The sequence below is a fragment of the Macrobrachium nipponense genome, chromosome 1, assembly GCF_015104395.2.
Source record: "Macrobrachium nipponense isolate FS-2020 chromosome 1, ASM1510439v2, whole genome shotgun sequence".
Lineage (NCBI taxonomy): Eukaryota > Metazoa > Arthropoda > Malacostraca > Decapoda > Palaemonidae > Macrobrachium > Macrobrachium nipponense.
In genome coordinates this window covers 92,819,071-92,836,570 of record NC_087200.1, presented here as the reverse complement: position 1 = coordinate 92,836,570, position 17,500 = coordinate 92,819,071, and the positions used below count along the sequence as shown (strand labels likewise).

General features: G+C 37.2%; 1 protein-coding gene across 6 annotated transcripts in view; it reads left to right on the top strand.

Moving 5' to 3' along the window:
- The window catches only part of LOC135219467 (muscarinic acetylcholine receptor M2-like), a 740,507-nt gene extending 723,117 nt beyond the window's left edge, over nt 1–17,390 (top strand). For 4 of the 6 annotated variants that reach the window (XM_064256262.1, XM_064256261.1, XM_064256263.1 and 1 more), the window contains 3 exons: nt 7,854–7,913; nt 13,056–13,188; nt 14,666–17,390. In XM_064256262.1, coding sequence (XP_064112332.1) covers nt 7,854–7,913; nt 13,056–13,188; nt 14,666–15,844 — 1,372 coding nt within the window. In that variant the 3' untranslated portion in view covers nt 15,845–17,390. Of the gene's footprint in view, nt 1–6,446; nt 6,468–7,853; nt 7,914–13,055; nt 13,189–14,665 lie in introns of all 6 variants that reach the window. The other 2 variants (XM_064256264.1, XM_064256265.1) reach the window with 2 other exon arrangements.
- The last annotated feature ends 110 nt before the right edge of the window (nt 17,391–17,500 follow it).

Sequence of the window (17,500 nt, the reverse complement as noted above, 5' to 3'; positions counted from 1 at the left end):
TATATATATATATATATATATATATATACGCGTATATACACAGACAAATTTCAATGACAGTTGAGTTTCAGAAATAGCTAGCAAGAGGTATATAGCTTGCAGGCAAGTAGAACAAAAACTCTGTAAAATGGCTTCTCAGTCGTGCGGAGAATGAATGAACGTATATTGAAATTTCATAATCTGTATAATTATTTCATTTATATGAAAGTTTTTTGTTTTCCTCTTCTTTTTTCCTCGACTAAAATGTTTTATTTATTTCGTTTGTTTTATCAAGAGTAGGTTTCAGTTGAACTTTCTGTTTTGGGAAAGACTAAACCAATTTGCCTTCCAAAAAACAAAAAATGAAAAGAAGAAACATATGACGTAAATTTCGTTGTTTGCCCTCCTTAAGGAACCAGACAGCTTCAAGCACAAGGTAATCAAGTTCATTTTCCTTTCTTATAAACCATTAAAAGGTAAACTCTTTAAAAAAAGATTCTAGACAGAGAGATCATACGATGATACCAAGAGATATACAGGTCAACGTCTTATTAGCTCATGCGTCACCGGCCGTGCCCACGACAACCGGTTGGTGGCGGCCTGGCCACTCACTCACTTTGACCTTCTCTCTCTCTCTCTCTCTTCTTACCACATATTTTAACATTCAACGATGAAAGTTGTCTGTGTTAAATCTGTTTAAATTAGTTAAATTGCCGGTGATGAGGATGGCCTCTAACGACACGAAGCTTTCAGTCACCGCTGATGTTGAGCTCATTCGTTCTAAAAACTAAAATGTCACTTTAGTGGGAGTGTTATGCTTACGTATGTATGTATGTATGTGTATATATACGAACTATATATACGTACACATATATACTCGTAAAAAATGTTCATACTAGACGCATTGTTTCCGTAGAGCTAAAATGAATTTAAATGTCTTCACTAACTGAGTGGGAGTACCTGTTGAATGTCTTCTTAATTCATTTTTTTGTTCTCAGTTTCCATGTTGTTGTCATTGTTGTTTATGTGTGATCAGTGTTGTTGTTATGCAGCCTCATATATCAACCTTCTTGAATGGTTCTTGTGGACTTGTATGATTCCTCCTCTTTGTTGATTTCTTTATTTTTTGTACTATTGTTATAATCATTATCATTTAAAGCTTTGTATGGTAAATAATTCTACTTGATTGCATATAAAATATGTATAGATTGTAATATACTTGCAATATGTATATAGAAAACTTAAATCATATAGAGTAATCTTGTCTTTAGAAGATTGGTTTTATTTTATTTATTTAACGCCAAGTGAAATGAAGCTCTACCGTTGTTCAGTGCAGCCAGCTGCATTTATTTTTAGTGTCACATTTGCTTCACTTGCTCTGTGGAATGGGGTTGCTGTTCAGTCATGCATTTCGTGCCTGTAAATAAGTATGCAAACATGCGCGTGTCATCGTTATACGTGCTTGTTACATGCATGTTTAATGATGAATGTGTGGTGTAATATATATATATATATATATATATATATATATATATATATATATATATATATATATATATATATATATATCTACACACATATATATATATATATATATATATATATATATATATATATATATATATATATATATATATGTACATATATATGTATACACGCGCGCCTGTGTACAGTCTGCTTGATGGTGCACACACGCTTATAGTTCCTGCGTTCATTCATAATTGTATGTATATATGTATGCATGCATGTATATGCAAATATATACATTATACATATAAGTATGATTGACTTCGTGTACGTACTTTTACACATTACATGTGCCCTTATTTTCATTGCATATGTGGGCACAGATGCGTGCATTTAAATGCTATAAAATAGGTAAGTATATAATTACATTGTTCTGTGGGCGTGTGGCACGACATGCGTCTGTTCCTCAGCGTGTCTCAGTGCAGAAGAAGGCCTGGGCGTGACCTCGTGACCTCAGTTCTTAAATTAAGTCATTCTTTGTTTAAAAAAAAAATACAAATAAAAAAGTTGCTTTCCAAGGTCGAGCTTCGTTCCACGGGGCTCATATTCAGCTACGCTTCTACTTCACAGCTGTGTCAACATCGACAAGAAAAAAAATTATTAGTTGTACATTAAAAGTTGCAGCACTGCGATTTGTTTTTTTTTTTTTTTATTTAAAAAAAAGAAAGACACTGTCACGTGATTCCAGAATGTTTTTATTAATAATTTATGTTCAAATGGATTCTACTTTTTTTTTTCTTTAAATTATGTTCTGTTCTAACACCCATGGATTTGGCATGTCCTTAAACAGTGAACACAATAGAATAATAAAGAGAAGAAACTTGCAGAGCAAAATTCCTGGAGGGTAGTTAATCTCTTACCGCCTCTGTGTGTCGTGTTTAGAAGAGCTGAGATGTCAGTCGGAGAAAGTAGTCTAATTTCCTTTTGTTTTTCTCAGTAACTTTCCTCAGCTGCCAACTCTGTCTCACAGTAAGTGCAGTCAGTCACTGTCGCACGGCTCAGTAGAAAGCGCAGCTTTGATAACCGCTAGAATATTTCGTAGATTTATGGAAATGATAACCTAACTTTTATCTTCTAGATGTGAAGTCGTTTTTTTATCCGTTTTTTGGTAAGTTCAGAAGTGTAGAGAATAAAACAAGCGAGGTATGCGCTCCTTCAGATATGGATTTTGTATTGTGAATTACAAATAGTACTGTATTTACGATTAAGTTAGAAACATCACTTTTTTTTAGCATAAGCCGACTTTGAGCCAGGCCTCTGGGTCTTTTTATTATAGAGTCATGACCACTCTTAAATCCTAATACCCAAGTTACAGTGAAACATTTTTCTAATTCCTAATGAAATAATATATATATATATATTTGTAAAGTTTGTTGGAAAGTTCCTCAGAGATTTGATTTGTAGTGTTGATCCAGCCTCACGAAACAACATCCGTCACATAAAAACAGTCTTCGGATGTGACGTGGTGCCCCTTCACAGAAACGCCACGAAAGAAGACTCATTTATTTACTCTTTCTCTACCGCAGTTCCTCAAACAACCAAAGATGACACATTAGAACTCCCATTAGAACTGGTATATATAATAGAATCATTGTCGTGTTTCAATAAGAAAGAAAGAACCCACAAATCAGTTGGTATGAATCTGTGTGCTTCTGAAGTAATGTGGACGTTTAATCGTTCGTGCCTGTTTGAGAGGATCGGGTGGAAGAGAATGTGGATAGTGATGCTTTGAGTGAAGTGAGCGTATAAAAAGCTTGAATGATGTGCCTCAGTATATTAACACAGCAACTTTTTGTGGCCATCTGTGGGGACGTGGCTAGCACCTGCATCCCTAAAAAAGGTGTTTAGAAACTTGGGACACCCCATATACTGTAAGTATAAATGAACTTGAGACGGGCCTGAAGATTCTGTAGTGAGTAAGGGAGCACGCATAGGTAGATGTGTACAAAGCAGCATCAAACTAGTTGTAAGCTTGGCAATGCTGTAAAAGGAGACATGACACGCAGTCGTGCATCTGGTACATTTGTAAGGCACTTGATGAAAGTGATTCCCATGATTCTCATGCCACTTTCTGATCACCTACATAAGTCTGTTCACCTCCTTATATATAAGCTCTCAAGAACGAAACGGGTGCTCTGGATATTGGAACCAGCAACTCAGAGAGATTTCTCAAGTGCTTTTATAACTGACAGGATGTAAGTGGTGACTCGTTAACTGAATCGCAACTTTAGGTAAACAGTTCATTGAAGAGGAAGAATTTGAAAGACGATCCCCTCCAAGAATACCTTGAATATTCCTTACTAGGAGAATTGCTAATACTTATATCTCTCCTGGTGACTGACAGCACCCTGTGCTGGTTCCCTTCTGGGCGCCGGGGCTAGTTTGCCTCTATGAGATCCTGTATACACCTCGAAAAGCTCATTACATAAGGCGACCTCGGTTAGGGATTACGCTGAGAAGAAGTCATGTAAGAGCAGGTTTCTCACAATGATCAGCTGGAACTGTATGTTCACTTACCAACGCCTAGACTGCACATGATTTTGTATACTTTTCTGCTGAAGAAACCCAATAAACCTCCCTCTTAAAGAGAAAAGGAGCCACTACGCATGCAAGCAGAAGGGATGAACCAGCCACCAGCAAACCACTTCCAGAAAACTGGTGATCAAATGGAAAATGAAGACAGCATAACTGGCTAGATGGATTCCCTTTGATTCAGTTGTGTGTGGACATCCGAGCAGTACTGTAATTAATCAGAATTAATGTAAAATGGGATGAAATGATATATGTATATATAGTGTTGAATTTCCAGAAAATGCCAAGACAACTGTAGAGCAAAAGAATATAGTTAAATGTTGATATTATTGTTAATAATATTCACTCATTATATTAAATAAGTCATAAAAACCAGTCTTTTCTTAAGCACTTTTTTTTTACAGAAAGTAAAGCCCTTTCTTTAAAAAGAGGACAACGGGATGTGAAAGTAGAAAATTAAAGGAGGTGAACATATAAGCCTGATTTTTACATACATATTTAGGTAAACAACTGCTGAAAAGTGAGCCGGAAACCAAGAGGCTTCTTAAGAAGTTTTGGTGTCTCTCTGTCCCCTGAGAGCTTCGGCCTCCATACTGGTACAGTGAATAAAATACATCTGATACTGGGTTGTGTTGTTTACATGGAAGTACTCCACCGTGACATAAATACTAAAGCTTCTCTAGACAACTCTCTCATACTAATTCACATTCTTGGGAAAAAGGAACACTAAGCTATAATGAACTTTGTTTAGGAGATGAAGATACTGGAATTTGAATACATGGAGGACAATATTGTAGCAAAAAGAGCAAAACATTTGAGCCATGTGGCGTTAATACCATCTTCTGCACCTCCGAAATCCTTAAAAAAGAAAAGAAGAAGGTATTCTGGGAATCAAATACAAGTATACAAAATTACCGAATATTCAGTAACTTACAGATTGACTGGTGAAGAAAGAGCCTACGGTAAGATCCCTTTGAATCTCTGTACTGCATAATTACAGACAAGAAATATTTGTTTTCATGACCTCGAAGCATAAGTAGCATTGAAGTGAATTGCAGAAAATAGAACGGTAAAAAACCTTGGCTTTGTTATCGGACCGCTCCAGAAATGCCCTCCAGATCAGCATTGATGAGTGAAGAAAGAGCTCCCAGAGACTGAATGTGCTCAACGAAGTATGACTTGAGACGACTACACAAAGTGGTCTGAAGGATGGTATCATCTTCAAAGGTTGGGTGAAGTTTGTTCATACCATGTATGCACGTTTATTTCTTGATTCAGTTGGCTCATTGAGGTCCACTAACCTCTTACAATAACGATGTTGGCGATGATCAGCACAGATCAGAAAATGTGTAAGAGAACGAAGCTTCGAGCATACATAATAGTCAAAGGCAGAATATTAATAATGAAAAGATTTTCAAGAATAGATGGCCCCACAAAGGAGATTGTGCTTTGGTATTCATGAAAATGAAAAAAATGAAATAAAATCGACAGCAAGCAGCAGATGTAAGTTATGTGTGTGTTTTCACTTAGGTATATATTTGAAGAATGATGAGCTTTATTTAGGAATGAAGAAGCTAGGTATGAGTTGATATAGAGAAAGTTTCTGACATGCCTCCCACTAAAGAAGAGCAAGGATTTTGCGACTGTACTTCTTGAATGATAGTGTAGAAAGAAGTCTCTGTTTTTGAAAGTATGAGTTATATATGTATTGTGTCTTCGTGGCTTTTTGATGACCACATGGACAAGTAGCTAATCCGGGTTAGAACAGAATATTTGCAGAGTAGCGAAAGGTACCACGAACAGGATGTAGATATTATGTCGATCTGTGAATCCGGGAAAACTTACGCTGGCTGGTAGAGTGTATAGTTTGAAAAGGTAAGTTAGCAAAAGTAACACGAGTAAATTCATGAAAATGTGTGATGTCATGAGATGGATGCCTTGATGGAAAACTAGAATGTTTAATGCTTATGCATCAGGGTATTTAGACGATTTGTATGCGTGCCAAGCGACTGATAATTAATTGAAGTGAATCACGGAATAGGACCAATTATTGGCAGACCAAGGAAGGTAGGCAGGTATACAAATATACACGATTAATTACACACATACACACACATACAAAGTTACAGTTCATCTTAAAACGTTATCACAGAGAAGGACGACTTTGTGTTGCAGCGTGAAAACGTATTTGACCCTCTTGTTGTAACCAAATCATATAAGCACTCTAAGCTAGGTCGTTTACACACCGCTTCGAGACAACGTAGGGAACAGTTGCAGATTGAAATGGTATTCGTCAAAGTATATTAATGATAATGATAAGGCAAAAGAAAAATAAAGGGGAGGAGCTGTCTTTCGCCCCCTCCGGAAAGGTCTCACTCATGTGACGTTTTCTCCTGTCCATTTTTCAGATTCTCCTCAGTAACAGTAACGTAAGTGGGGTCCTGTTTTAGAATCGAATAGTCTTATATATACTATGTATATATAAATTTTATTTCTTTCTTTCTGCTCCAATTTAAATCACTAAACACGAAAGGTATAACTTGCTCGTTTCTAAAGACCATATATATAAACTGAAAAAAAAAAATTCACCTGCTAAAACTACCTTCTAAACAGTTGACTCCCATCACCAAAAACTACAGGACACATGGGTTTGTTTGGTTTGATTTCAAATATATATATCTATATATTATTTGTAACATCATCTCGCTTTTAATGATCTCCTCATCATCCAGTCTTGGAGTACATAGCTTTTTTTTCTTAATATAAGATCAAAACATACTTTTCCTTATATTCATTATGCGTTTGTTTTTGTTTACGAAAATCACGTGGCAGTGAGGCAATATTGACGCCATGCTGACGGTATGGTACAACACTCTCCAAGGGCAACTTCTCTTAAGGGTCTTGAAACATATTCCGTTTGTTGCTTCCCCTTGTTTCAATTTGTAATAGGGTTTTATCTCTTCAGAGATTATCAGACTTTACAGTGTTTACATACAAAGGTTATAAATAGAAAGACGAGGTGGTTTATTCGACGTGTTTGATTTTTATTCTTGTATTTAGCATGAATACTTTTGATTGTTACTGTTCTGTATACTATCAATAGGTTGCAACATGCTTTACCATCCGAAAAAATGCCGTGTAAACATGTCAGGGAAATATTTGAATTATGACGTTAATTTATTAGGAAAATCAAATGTTAAGTGAAAACTAGCAATGCTTAAATCTCTCTGTTTTGTATACAGATATGTCTCAAGATTCCTTTCGAAAAGTATGTAATGAATCTGATGATATATTACTGATTATGCTTGTGTTTATGGTCTTATTTTCTCAATTCACTTGAAAAATAAATTATTTTAGTTTCTATAAATAGACTTGATTTTGGCTCGTCTTACGTATTTTCCCTTGGTTGTGATTTTTGAGTTTCGTCATCAGAGTCAATCGAGGAGAGTACCATTTGTCATGGAATCGTCTCACTGACATCACAGAGCCTCTTGGAGGAGAGTTCTAGTATAGAGGAAACGTACCATAGTTTTAAAAAAAGTCTAATTTTTTGATAAGTGTATGTCAATGCCTCAGCCTGATTGTCTTATCATAAACCATAGCTCCTGACAGTCGGAGTTAGTTGGTGTCGCTCAGAGAGACCGAATGATTTAATGGGACAGGTGAATGCAAGGCCATTCCCGGCCTGCCTGTCCAGCTGTTGTCAGTGACTCCGTCCGTCAGCCTGGCGTCCTTTGAGAACGAGGCAGTCCTTACTACGTACAAGGGGCAACTGACCTCCATCGCACTCTCTCTTTCTCTTCATGTATTTGCAGACCCGGTCTACCCATCCTCCCAGACCCTACCAGCTTCACAGACACGGGCATCTCCCGCAGGTAACACCACAGACAGACACAGACAAAAACCGACACAGGCAAACAGACAACTACTACTACTACTACTACTACTACTACTACTACTACTACTAGCTCCTATTTAATAAAGAAGAATGGACTATTATTATTTTTTTTTATTAGAGTAGCGTGGACACATCCTCACCACTTGACATCCAGTGCCTAGACTCTTGTAGTTGAGTTAGCAGCAGCATTAGGAGGTAACGAGCATATCGACTAGCGCATGCGCGGAAGCCAGTCTAACCAGTGACTTATATCTATTCATACTCTTTGTCTAGATAGGCATATTGTTAATCTGTACTTCTCTGACACATGGGCCTCGCATTTTTCAGCACACAGCACCTTCTTGCTTGGTGTCCTAACACACTCAGCAATAGGTTAGGATCAAAACACAACTCTCCAAACACCGATACAGGCACACAAGCACAAAAACACACTTGCATGTGTGCACGCAACCATCACACCTTAACATTTATTTTGATTTATTTACCCCCTCCATAAAAGTACAAGTTCTGAACAGCCGAGTGAAGGTGACGTAGATTTGCCTCAAGTATGATGTTGACATATGCATCTGTTACAGAGATTATAAAAGTATTTTAAAGTCAGCGACCACAGAGGCCAGATGATAACCTTTGTCTTTCCTTATTAATAACAGCATAAATGCAAATCATACCACAAAAAATTACATGTAAGTTGAAGTCACACAATACTTGCAGAATTCCCAAGAGAACCAATTTGTTCCATAAATTTTTTAATGTTCCACATGATTTGCATATATTTGAAAAATTTTTATTGCCTGTGGAGCCCCATAGAGTCATTTGTCGCTTTCCTTGGAAGATTTTAAAACAGAAACGTGAGATTGGTCATGGTGGCTATTTGACCCAATAACTTCGTAACCTTCTTTGGGGCAGAGGGTGACTCTCTGAAAGGAAATAGCATGGCTTGCTTGCTCTATGTTGTCTTTTTGGCTGCCGAAAGCACATCTCGGCTTTCGCTAGCCATGCGCCAGCGGGTGAGGGGAACATCTGGTGCATTTTGTATATCCTCTGAAAAGACAATAGTTCCGTAGAATAGAAGTCCAAAGACGTCATGTTTACGAGGCTGTGCACAATTTGCCTGGAGGAGAACAAAGCAACCGCCTTTTATTAAAAAATATATATATATTTGTAGTGCTCCACGTTCGTCATCTATTACCTGTAATCTTTTATATGCTACAAAAAGCAGAGAGCAAGTATTGTGGTTTATTTTTAGTAAGCCCCTCTCCCCTAAACTGTTTTATTTCTGTTAAACTGTAAAATGAAGCAGCCATATACACGTTTGTTTCCTTATCAACAAATACACAGTTATCCAGGTGTTCACTTGTCGTTTAATTGTTTCTTTCACGCCTGTTTCATCAGTTGATACTCTCTAAATACGTCAGATTATTATATTTGTGATTTTATCAATGTAATCTTATTTTAGCTTTTTTCCTAAATATAAAAATTCAATAACTTTCCAATGAAATATGGAGACCAAAAGATTGCTGTCTTAACTAAGAAAACTTTCCTCAGAGCTTTTGTTTTGAAGAAAATAATATTAAGATAACTAATAGGTAAATGTCAAAATAATGCATAAATGTCACTTCTTGACACAAGATTAAACATTCTATTTTTTTTACATTCCACAGCAATAAATACATTCCACAGATTCCAGGAAGTTCTAGTTGATCTAATCTAAAACTTTATTAACATCTTTAAGCCTGAACCCAAATGCTGCATAACGTTTTTGCCAGAGTTGGTGTAAATAGGGCCCTTGACATCTGATGCAATTAAATCTCATATTTGGTTTTTAAGAATAGAGGTGCATAACACGTACCATTAAATAACTAAAATGGATACATTAAACGATGAATATATCACATGTACTTTTTATATATTCCCTTGTCTGTTTGCTAAGAAAATCTACCCTTCCTCGTCATTCCTTCCTTCCTTCCTTCCTTCCTTCTCACTCACATTTCCTAGTGGTTAGAGAAATCGACTTCTTCATCCTGTCCTTCCGGTTACACTTCCAAATGATTACCGTAAAAGTTCCTAGTTCCTCTCCTCGTTCATCCAAGAATATTCCTCCCATTACATTCAGTGTTTAACTTTTCCGGTTATGCTTACGCCACATTCCCAAATTGAGATGTTTCAACACAGGAGTCCTCCACAACCCTCACACTAAGGACCATATGTACATGAATCACTTGACCTCGTACTCTGTAAATTGTATATCGATATCAAAACACTGTTAATACTCCAAGGATAACATCCTTTACTTATAATTTTTGTAAAAGTAAGACCTTATTCCTTAACATTACAAGAAACACCGAAAGCTTTTTATTGTTTTTATTTTATTTTTTTTATTTAAACTGGCGGGATATCCTTGTAGATTGCTTAGCAGTTGATCTTTATCAGCGCCATTAAAAACAAGATTTTAGCCAAGTAATAACCACATAGAAATGTAACACCATTTGTAGAGATAGACATGCTACCTCTTTTATTAGAGTATTAATACGCCACATAGGTATCTCTTAGGCTCAGGCATAGAAATGCACAGTAAACATAAAACACAGACCCCAAAAAGCCGTCACTGAAGAAAGCGTGGTTCAGTTAAAATGAGCGTGCAGAATGTTGAAGAAATTTAGAGTAACATTGTATTTCAAGGCGTTGGTTACATTAACAGCGTCTAGAATATACTTCCTGAGTTTTTGTTTTATTATTTATGATGATGCCAACAAGTTAAATACAAAATTGATTGTAGCCATCGTTAATTTTTTTTGTCCCGAAAGTAATGGCAGCATGCAAATTTCTGAATTTTTTTTTCTCATCTGCTCGTTTAACTGAATCTGTTAACAAAGCTGTGTTGGGAGATACCCTTATAAGGAGACGTGGGAGCCCGAGGCATCTATTTTGCAGTACCCAGCTCCTCTTGAGACCACTCTGATAAGATACAGAAAAGAGAAATACTATTTTATGAGACTTACTTCGACTGTAAACTGGCTATCGGTTCGACCGTTTCAATCTGAAGACTGAAAAAACAAAGCCTTGTAAGGGAGGACCTCAACCGTTATCTTCTTTACTGACGGCTGAAACAAAAAAAAAAAAAAAACCATTCTGCATGACACGACATTTAAGGCACTCAAAAAACAGGGAATGACTGCCGCAGGTAGTACACACTCTACTGGAAGGCGTAGTAAGCTACTGTTTTTATTTTGCTGCTGGTAATTCTTAAACAAAGTGCTACTTCTGCTGCTACCACTACTTATTCTGCTACTGCTGCTGCTGCTTCTGCTATTACTGCTACAGCATTGAGAGTTCAGTCTAGATCAGATGATACACAGGTTTAAGGTTTCTCTTCTATTTTGTTTGTCTTCTAAATGACACAGAAGATTAAAACTTGAAGATGTTTGAACACAAATATGACAAGGGCAGGTCACTTTTTCTCTTTAATAGATCTCAGTGTGGTCAGATATTATCATCAATTTCTCTCTTGAGATGTACTAACTAGCCCATTCATCTTAGATAGAGCTCTCCGCCCCTCCACTAGAAAGTCTTGATGCTCCCCCTTCTGTCAAATTTCGCAATTTCAGATGTGACGAATTTCCATTAGTGCTACAGGTCCGACTCCCTTCGATCGAATATAGATACCGCCCCCCTCCCCCCGCGCCCCATTCTTCCCTTCTAAACTTTATCATTAAAAAATAGTTTGGTTTGTTTATTTTTGGATCGAGATCTTAGAACATTCTACTCCCCACTCAGCTCCCAGTCTCTGCTCTGCCTCTCTAAATTGACATGGTTCTCCCACCAGACGCATAAGAAATTCTTTTAAAAAAGAAGCAAAAAAAGTCTGACATTTCTCCCAGCAGGATTAATAGAGAGACGTCAATGTGTTAAATTTTTCTGATACCCAGTAACTAACTAATGACTCTTGAAAACAAAAAGTGAAAATGCTTTTTTTTCCAACTCAAAGACGTTGATAGCATTTTGATCCATAAACACCAAAACTCATTTATTTAGCCTCACGTTGCCATCGAGAGCCTCCCACCACGACTGAACGATTCAATCCCCCAAATGTCTGATGGTGACACTTATTGTTAGTCACATCCCTACAACAATATCCACTGAAGTACAGAGATAACAAAAGAAAGAGAAAATTAGTGGAAAGGTGACTCGCAAACGCTTTTTTACTTTGAGATGAATGATGAATGACATTCAACTGCCTTTGTCGATATTTCATTTTGATGTTTTTTTTTATATATATTTAAAATGGGTTTCACTTTTGTGAGAATCCTGTGTAATGACTGAACTAGAGTGGACTGTCATTCACAGTACTTTTTCAAGTACGGCATTTAATCTGTAAGTAGTAAAGTAGTGAACTAATAATAGACTTCATTTTTTGTTAGATAACCTAGATTGGACGATTATTACAGTATCATTATTGCATAGTTTTTTCTTTAATATGTTAAGGTAATATAATATGCCAAGAGTTATTTTTAAGTAATTTGCCCATCCACATTTTGTGGTATTGTAAATTCAGTAAAGCACATGTATTTCATCATTACTGCATGTAGTACTACAGTATATTCATTTATTGTTTTATTCGTTGATGTCAGATTCACAAGTCAATTTCGAAAAAGAGGTTCATAAAGATTAAGTAGTCAATTTGAATTTTTGACGCCTTATAGGATTTTCATTGTCAATTCCTATTTTCCTAATAAAACTTTGCACTTTTTTTGCACTTGAATCTATTTGCCTTAGCATTGCTTGTTCATTGATACTTTCTGGTAATTTGACTAATGTTCTTCACTTTAAGAATATGCATCATTTTATTTTTCATATGTATCATAGTACCGCTCGCCATTTGTTCTCTTTCCTGCCTCGGAAATGCTCTTGAATATTCATTCAGTTGTTGTGTATTTCCTCCTTAGAAACTTTTAAGTACGGATTTGCTAAATTCATAAGCATTTTCTTAATATTAATGCCTCCCTTTCGTAAAGAAATTACTCACACAGTTCTTTTCCCTCCCTTCCCTCACCTGTTTTTTTTCCCTTTCCCTTTTTTTCTTTCCTCCTTTTTTTCTTTTTTAATAATTAACCCCCATCAGCGAAGCCGAGGAAGTCGTCGAACCAGAGGACTGGAGAAGACAGCGATCGGAATCGTCCACGGCAATGGATGAGATCGAAACCACTTACGTGCCCACGGCTATGGTCATCGAGAACACGAAATATGCCTCTCAGGTGAGACGGGTCGTATTGCGTCACTTCGTAAAACGCCCACCCATTGTTAGTTGTTGTAGTATGGTCATTCTTATGAACAACTTGGTAGACCATAATAGCATGTATTAACTTGGTTGTTCTGATAAAATTCGGTCACACGAAAGGAGGGAAGATCAGAGCGTAGAGAATGTAGTTGTAAGGTTCAGATCATAAGAACGCAATATATGGTACTGATGAAAGTATGAATGTGAATGAGAGATTGTATTATGGCCAGCTTGGTAAGTAGTTCATGGTGTTTTGAGGTAGCATGTCAAGCTTTTGTGAGCTTGCAAGCATTAGCTTTGAAAACCTTGCCGAAGAAACATTTCCGAAATTTTATGCTATTTTCCATGAATTACATGGGACTTCAGCCATTGTGACATTGTTGCTCTTACCTCATTAAGGAGGCCAACTCTCAGCAAGACGAGTGGCATTCACTTGATCCTTTGGCGCTGAGGATGATAGTGAAACAGTTATATAGGGTGTTGTTCCTCATATTTGCTTTGACAGATTTTTTTACTCGTTTGTTATTTCTTTATTTTTTTATAAATTTAGTCATGTATGTAACTTTCCCCTCTCTGTTCTGGGTTAACATTAGGCATAGGTTGAGTGAGAGGACTAGGTTTCCTGTTCTATTTGGTCTTACAGTTAAGTCTCAATTAAAAAAATGAAGAATAAAGAGAGCGAGGGATATCCCAACATTTGAGTTCAACTCTGAAAAGGCAGCAGAACATATTGTTAAAAGTGGGGAAATAGAAATATGCAGGAAATTTGTGCAGTTTGGTAGGCTGATTGGTCACTAGTTCAAGTTGAACAGATCTGGTCTGGACCCCTAGATTAAGTCAAACCATCCAGAACGTAGATGGACTTGGCATGTCGATGTAGGGTGAGAAATATTCCTCGAACTCGACTATCCTTGGACGGCTAATTTTCACTGTGTAGATCTAGAGTGTTTACGAGCATTATAATTTCTGCTCGAGAGAAGGCATGGCTTATTTAAATTTGTTCATATTGTCAAAAGGGAGCATCAGACAAAATGAGGCTCCGTTTCACATATCCCATTACAGATAATCTTGCTATAACTGCTAACACCATGGGTAACTTTGAGAAGTAATCTTTCTGAAGCTTAGCGATTTTAACAGTAGAATTCGCATGTTTTGTCCGTTAATAAGGCACTGGAATTTCCAAAATCGTATCTAATCTCATAAAATAAGCGGAGATTAATAATGTCAAGGGAAATGCATTTTCTATGTAAAAGAGTGTACTGAATTAGATTATTTAAAAAAACTAAATTTTTTATTCCTAGCTCTTAGATAGATGCTCATTTTTATTACTGTAGAAAAGCAATGCAACCCGGTTCACAATATTCAGTTTTTTTAATGTGCATGAGAATCATGATTTTTTAAACTGAAGAACTGTACTATTGAATCACTGTAATAAGTTACTTTTTCTATTACAGGGTCGAGCTGCTAGTGCAAGCACAGGGTGCTGTCGAGGTTTGGCCTCTTGTATCAAAAGGACTGTTGATCGTGAGGACAGTGGTCAAAGCGGACATCGAGCAGGTTATCAGACTCCAGGTTATCACACGCCAGGCTGCCATACTCCAGGTTACCATACCCCAGGCTATCATACCCCAGGTTCTGTTGAGACGTCTCTGCCTTCTCTCAATTACATCCGGGAACCTCTCAGTGTAACACCCACAAGGTACAGACAGAACTCCATGATCCCACTGGTAGAACGAAGTGAGCGGTCAGATCATCACCATCACCACCACCACCACCACCACCATGGAACCTCTGCAACACTTCCAAGAGCTGAGAGTACTTTAGGTGTAGGAGGCGGACGCGGTGGGATGGTTGGTGGGCGTTTACAGGCCCGGTCACATTCTTCAGACTCAGTTTACACAATCTTGATCAGGCTCCCTCATGACCCATCCCAGGATGGTCCTCTACATCCTCCATCAATCCTAATGATCGAGGAGGAAGGACAGGAAGGAACTGGGACAACGGGAACTCATAAACTCAGGTTTGACAGGGGAACTTCACCACTTGCTCGAAGGGGAGATTCAGTTTGCTCAGATCCTAGCGGGCAAACAACTCGAGTAGAGTGCTCTCTGCATCCAGGAGGTCCTGAAGGAACATCTCCTACACCCAATAGGCGGACTTCCCATGCCCCTGATATCAAGATTCCCCTTAACACGAAAATCATCCCCAAGCAACTTGCAAAGAACACCGGAGTGGCAGCTGGAGGGGTTGGAAGTGGGGTGGTGGGAGCAGGTACAAATGCTGGAGCTGCAGCTGGCTTTGGAGGGAAGAAAAAGAAGAAGAAGAAAAACGCAGAGAAGAAACAAGACCGCAAGGCTGCCAAGACCCTGTCAGCCATCTTGCTGACTTTCATTGTGACTTGGACACCTTACAATGTCTTAGTGCTTTTGAAAACTGTTCTAGCTTGCTCAGATGACTGTATTCCTCGGCAGCTATGGGATTTTTCATATTATCTTTGCTACATCAATTCTACAATCAATCCCATGTGTTATGCTCTTTGCAACGCTGCTTTCAGGAGGACCTACGTCAGGATTCTGACCTGCAAGTGGCACAGTCGTCGTAAACAGGGAGTGCAAAGAGGTTACTACAGCTGAGGACGCCTTACTCGCCGCCTAGCACGAGCGACTTACCAACTGCTCTTCCTTCTCCATTTACACTGGCTGGCCAGCATTTAATGAATGATCATGATTATATGTCGCTAATTCTTTCTTAGAGTTGCGATGTCTTTGCTTTTTGTTTTTGTAATGTTGACTTTTCATTTTCAAAGGTGAATGAAGAAACCTTTATTGATCATTAATAATGTTGGATGACAACTGTATTTTACAAAGATATTATTTTGTATTCAGCACTTCCAATTCAAAGATCTTAAAGGGTTAGTGTATTTAAAATGTTCAGCAGAATTTTACAGAGACCTGAAAAGTAAAAAACCCTGATTGTTCTCAAGGTGAATTTCCAGTTCATCAAGATTCACTTCCATGAAATCCATTTTTTCGGCATACAGTACAATATGATACTTCAGTGCAATTTCGTAGAGCAGTAGGACTCGTTACACCTCCGGGTTCTATTTGCGAACCCCCCCGCCTTTTCTGTTTTTTTTTTTTTTTTTTTTTTTTTTTTTTTTTTTTTTTTTTTTTTTGTGGTAGTGTTTGTCTATTTAAGCATTTGGTTTGATTTCGATGGCTACAGACCGTCTTAAACCATCTTAGCTGAAAAAACAAAACAAAAAAAGCCAAAAGTCATACTCCAGTCTACTGGCGAGAGGCTAGAGTTTATCTTTCCAAAGTTTGAGTTTGATAGAGTTTGTGGGTGACTGTTGTGCTTATTTCAGAGTAACTTTGGCAATGGCTAATATAAAAGGTCAGCCACGCGTTTTGTAATTAGTCTTTTCTATTCTTCCTGTTTGTGGATTTGTTTCATCCAAGCAGTTTCACTCTGTGTTGACGTGTTAGCAAGTTCTCTGATTTTTTTTGTCGTTTGCTTTAAGTCACTTAGGAGATTTTCGTTCGCTCCACAGCTGAGGAAGGCTGCCTTTGAAAGAAGGGGAAAATGTCTTGTAAATAGGATTCATATAAAGGAAAACAAATCTGAATTAACAATAATGAGAAACCTTTACAAACTGCAGATAGTTAAGGGTTAATGAATTTCTCTGTTTCTTGCGAGGAAATAGTGTTTTTTTTATTTATTTATTTTTTTTATCTTAAATGAGACTTTGGGATTTACAAAGTCGAAGGGGGAAAACGAGTAATGAAATCGTATTTGAAGCCTTGTTGTCAAAGTTAGCAAACATTTGAGTTCCGCTTTGATCCAGTCCTAAGGCCGAAGAAGAATCTCCTGTCAAGAAAAGAGAAAGAGAGACAGACAGACAGACAGACATAGAGAGAGAAAAATGATTTCAACTTAATTTTTTCGTGTTGCCTCTCAGTATTCGACAACGGATCCGGACGCGGTATAAATCCAGGCGTGCGAGTATTACAATGTATAGCTAAGCTCACTGAAACTCAAGTTTGATTGATCTAATTAGGCTTATATTGGTTGGTAATTTGAAATATGTAGATGTGTGCATACACATGTGTAGATATATTCTATATAGCATTTATTATATACTATATATAGACACGAACATGCATGTATGCATATATTATTATATATATATATATATATATATATATATATATATATATATATATATATATATATATATATATATATATATTATTTATATCAGACTTCCTGTGATCACAGCTAACAAT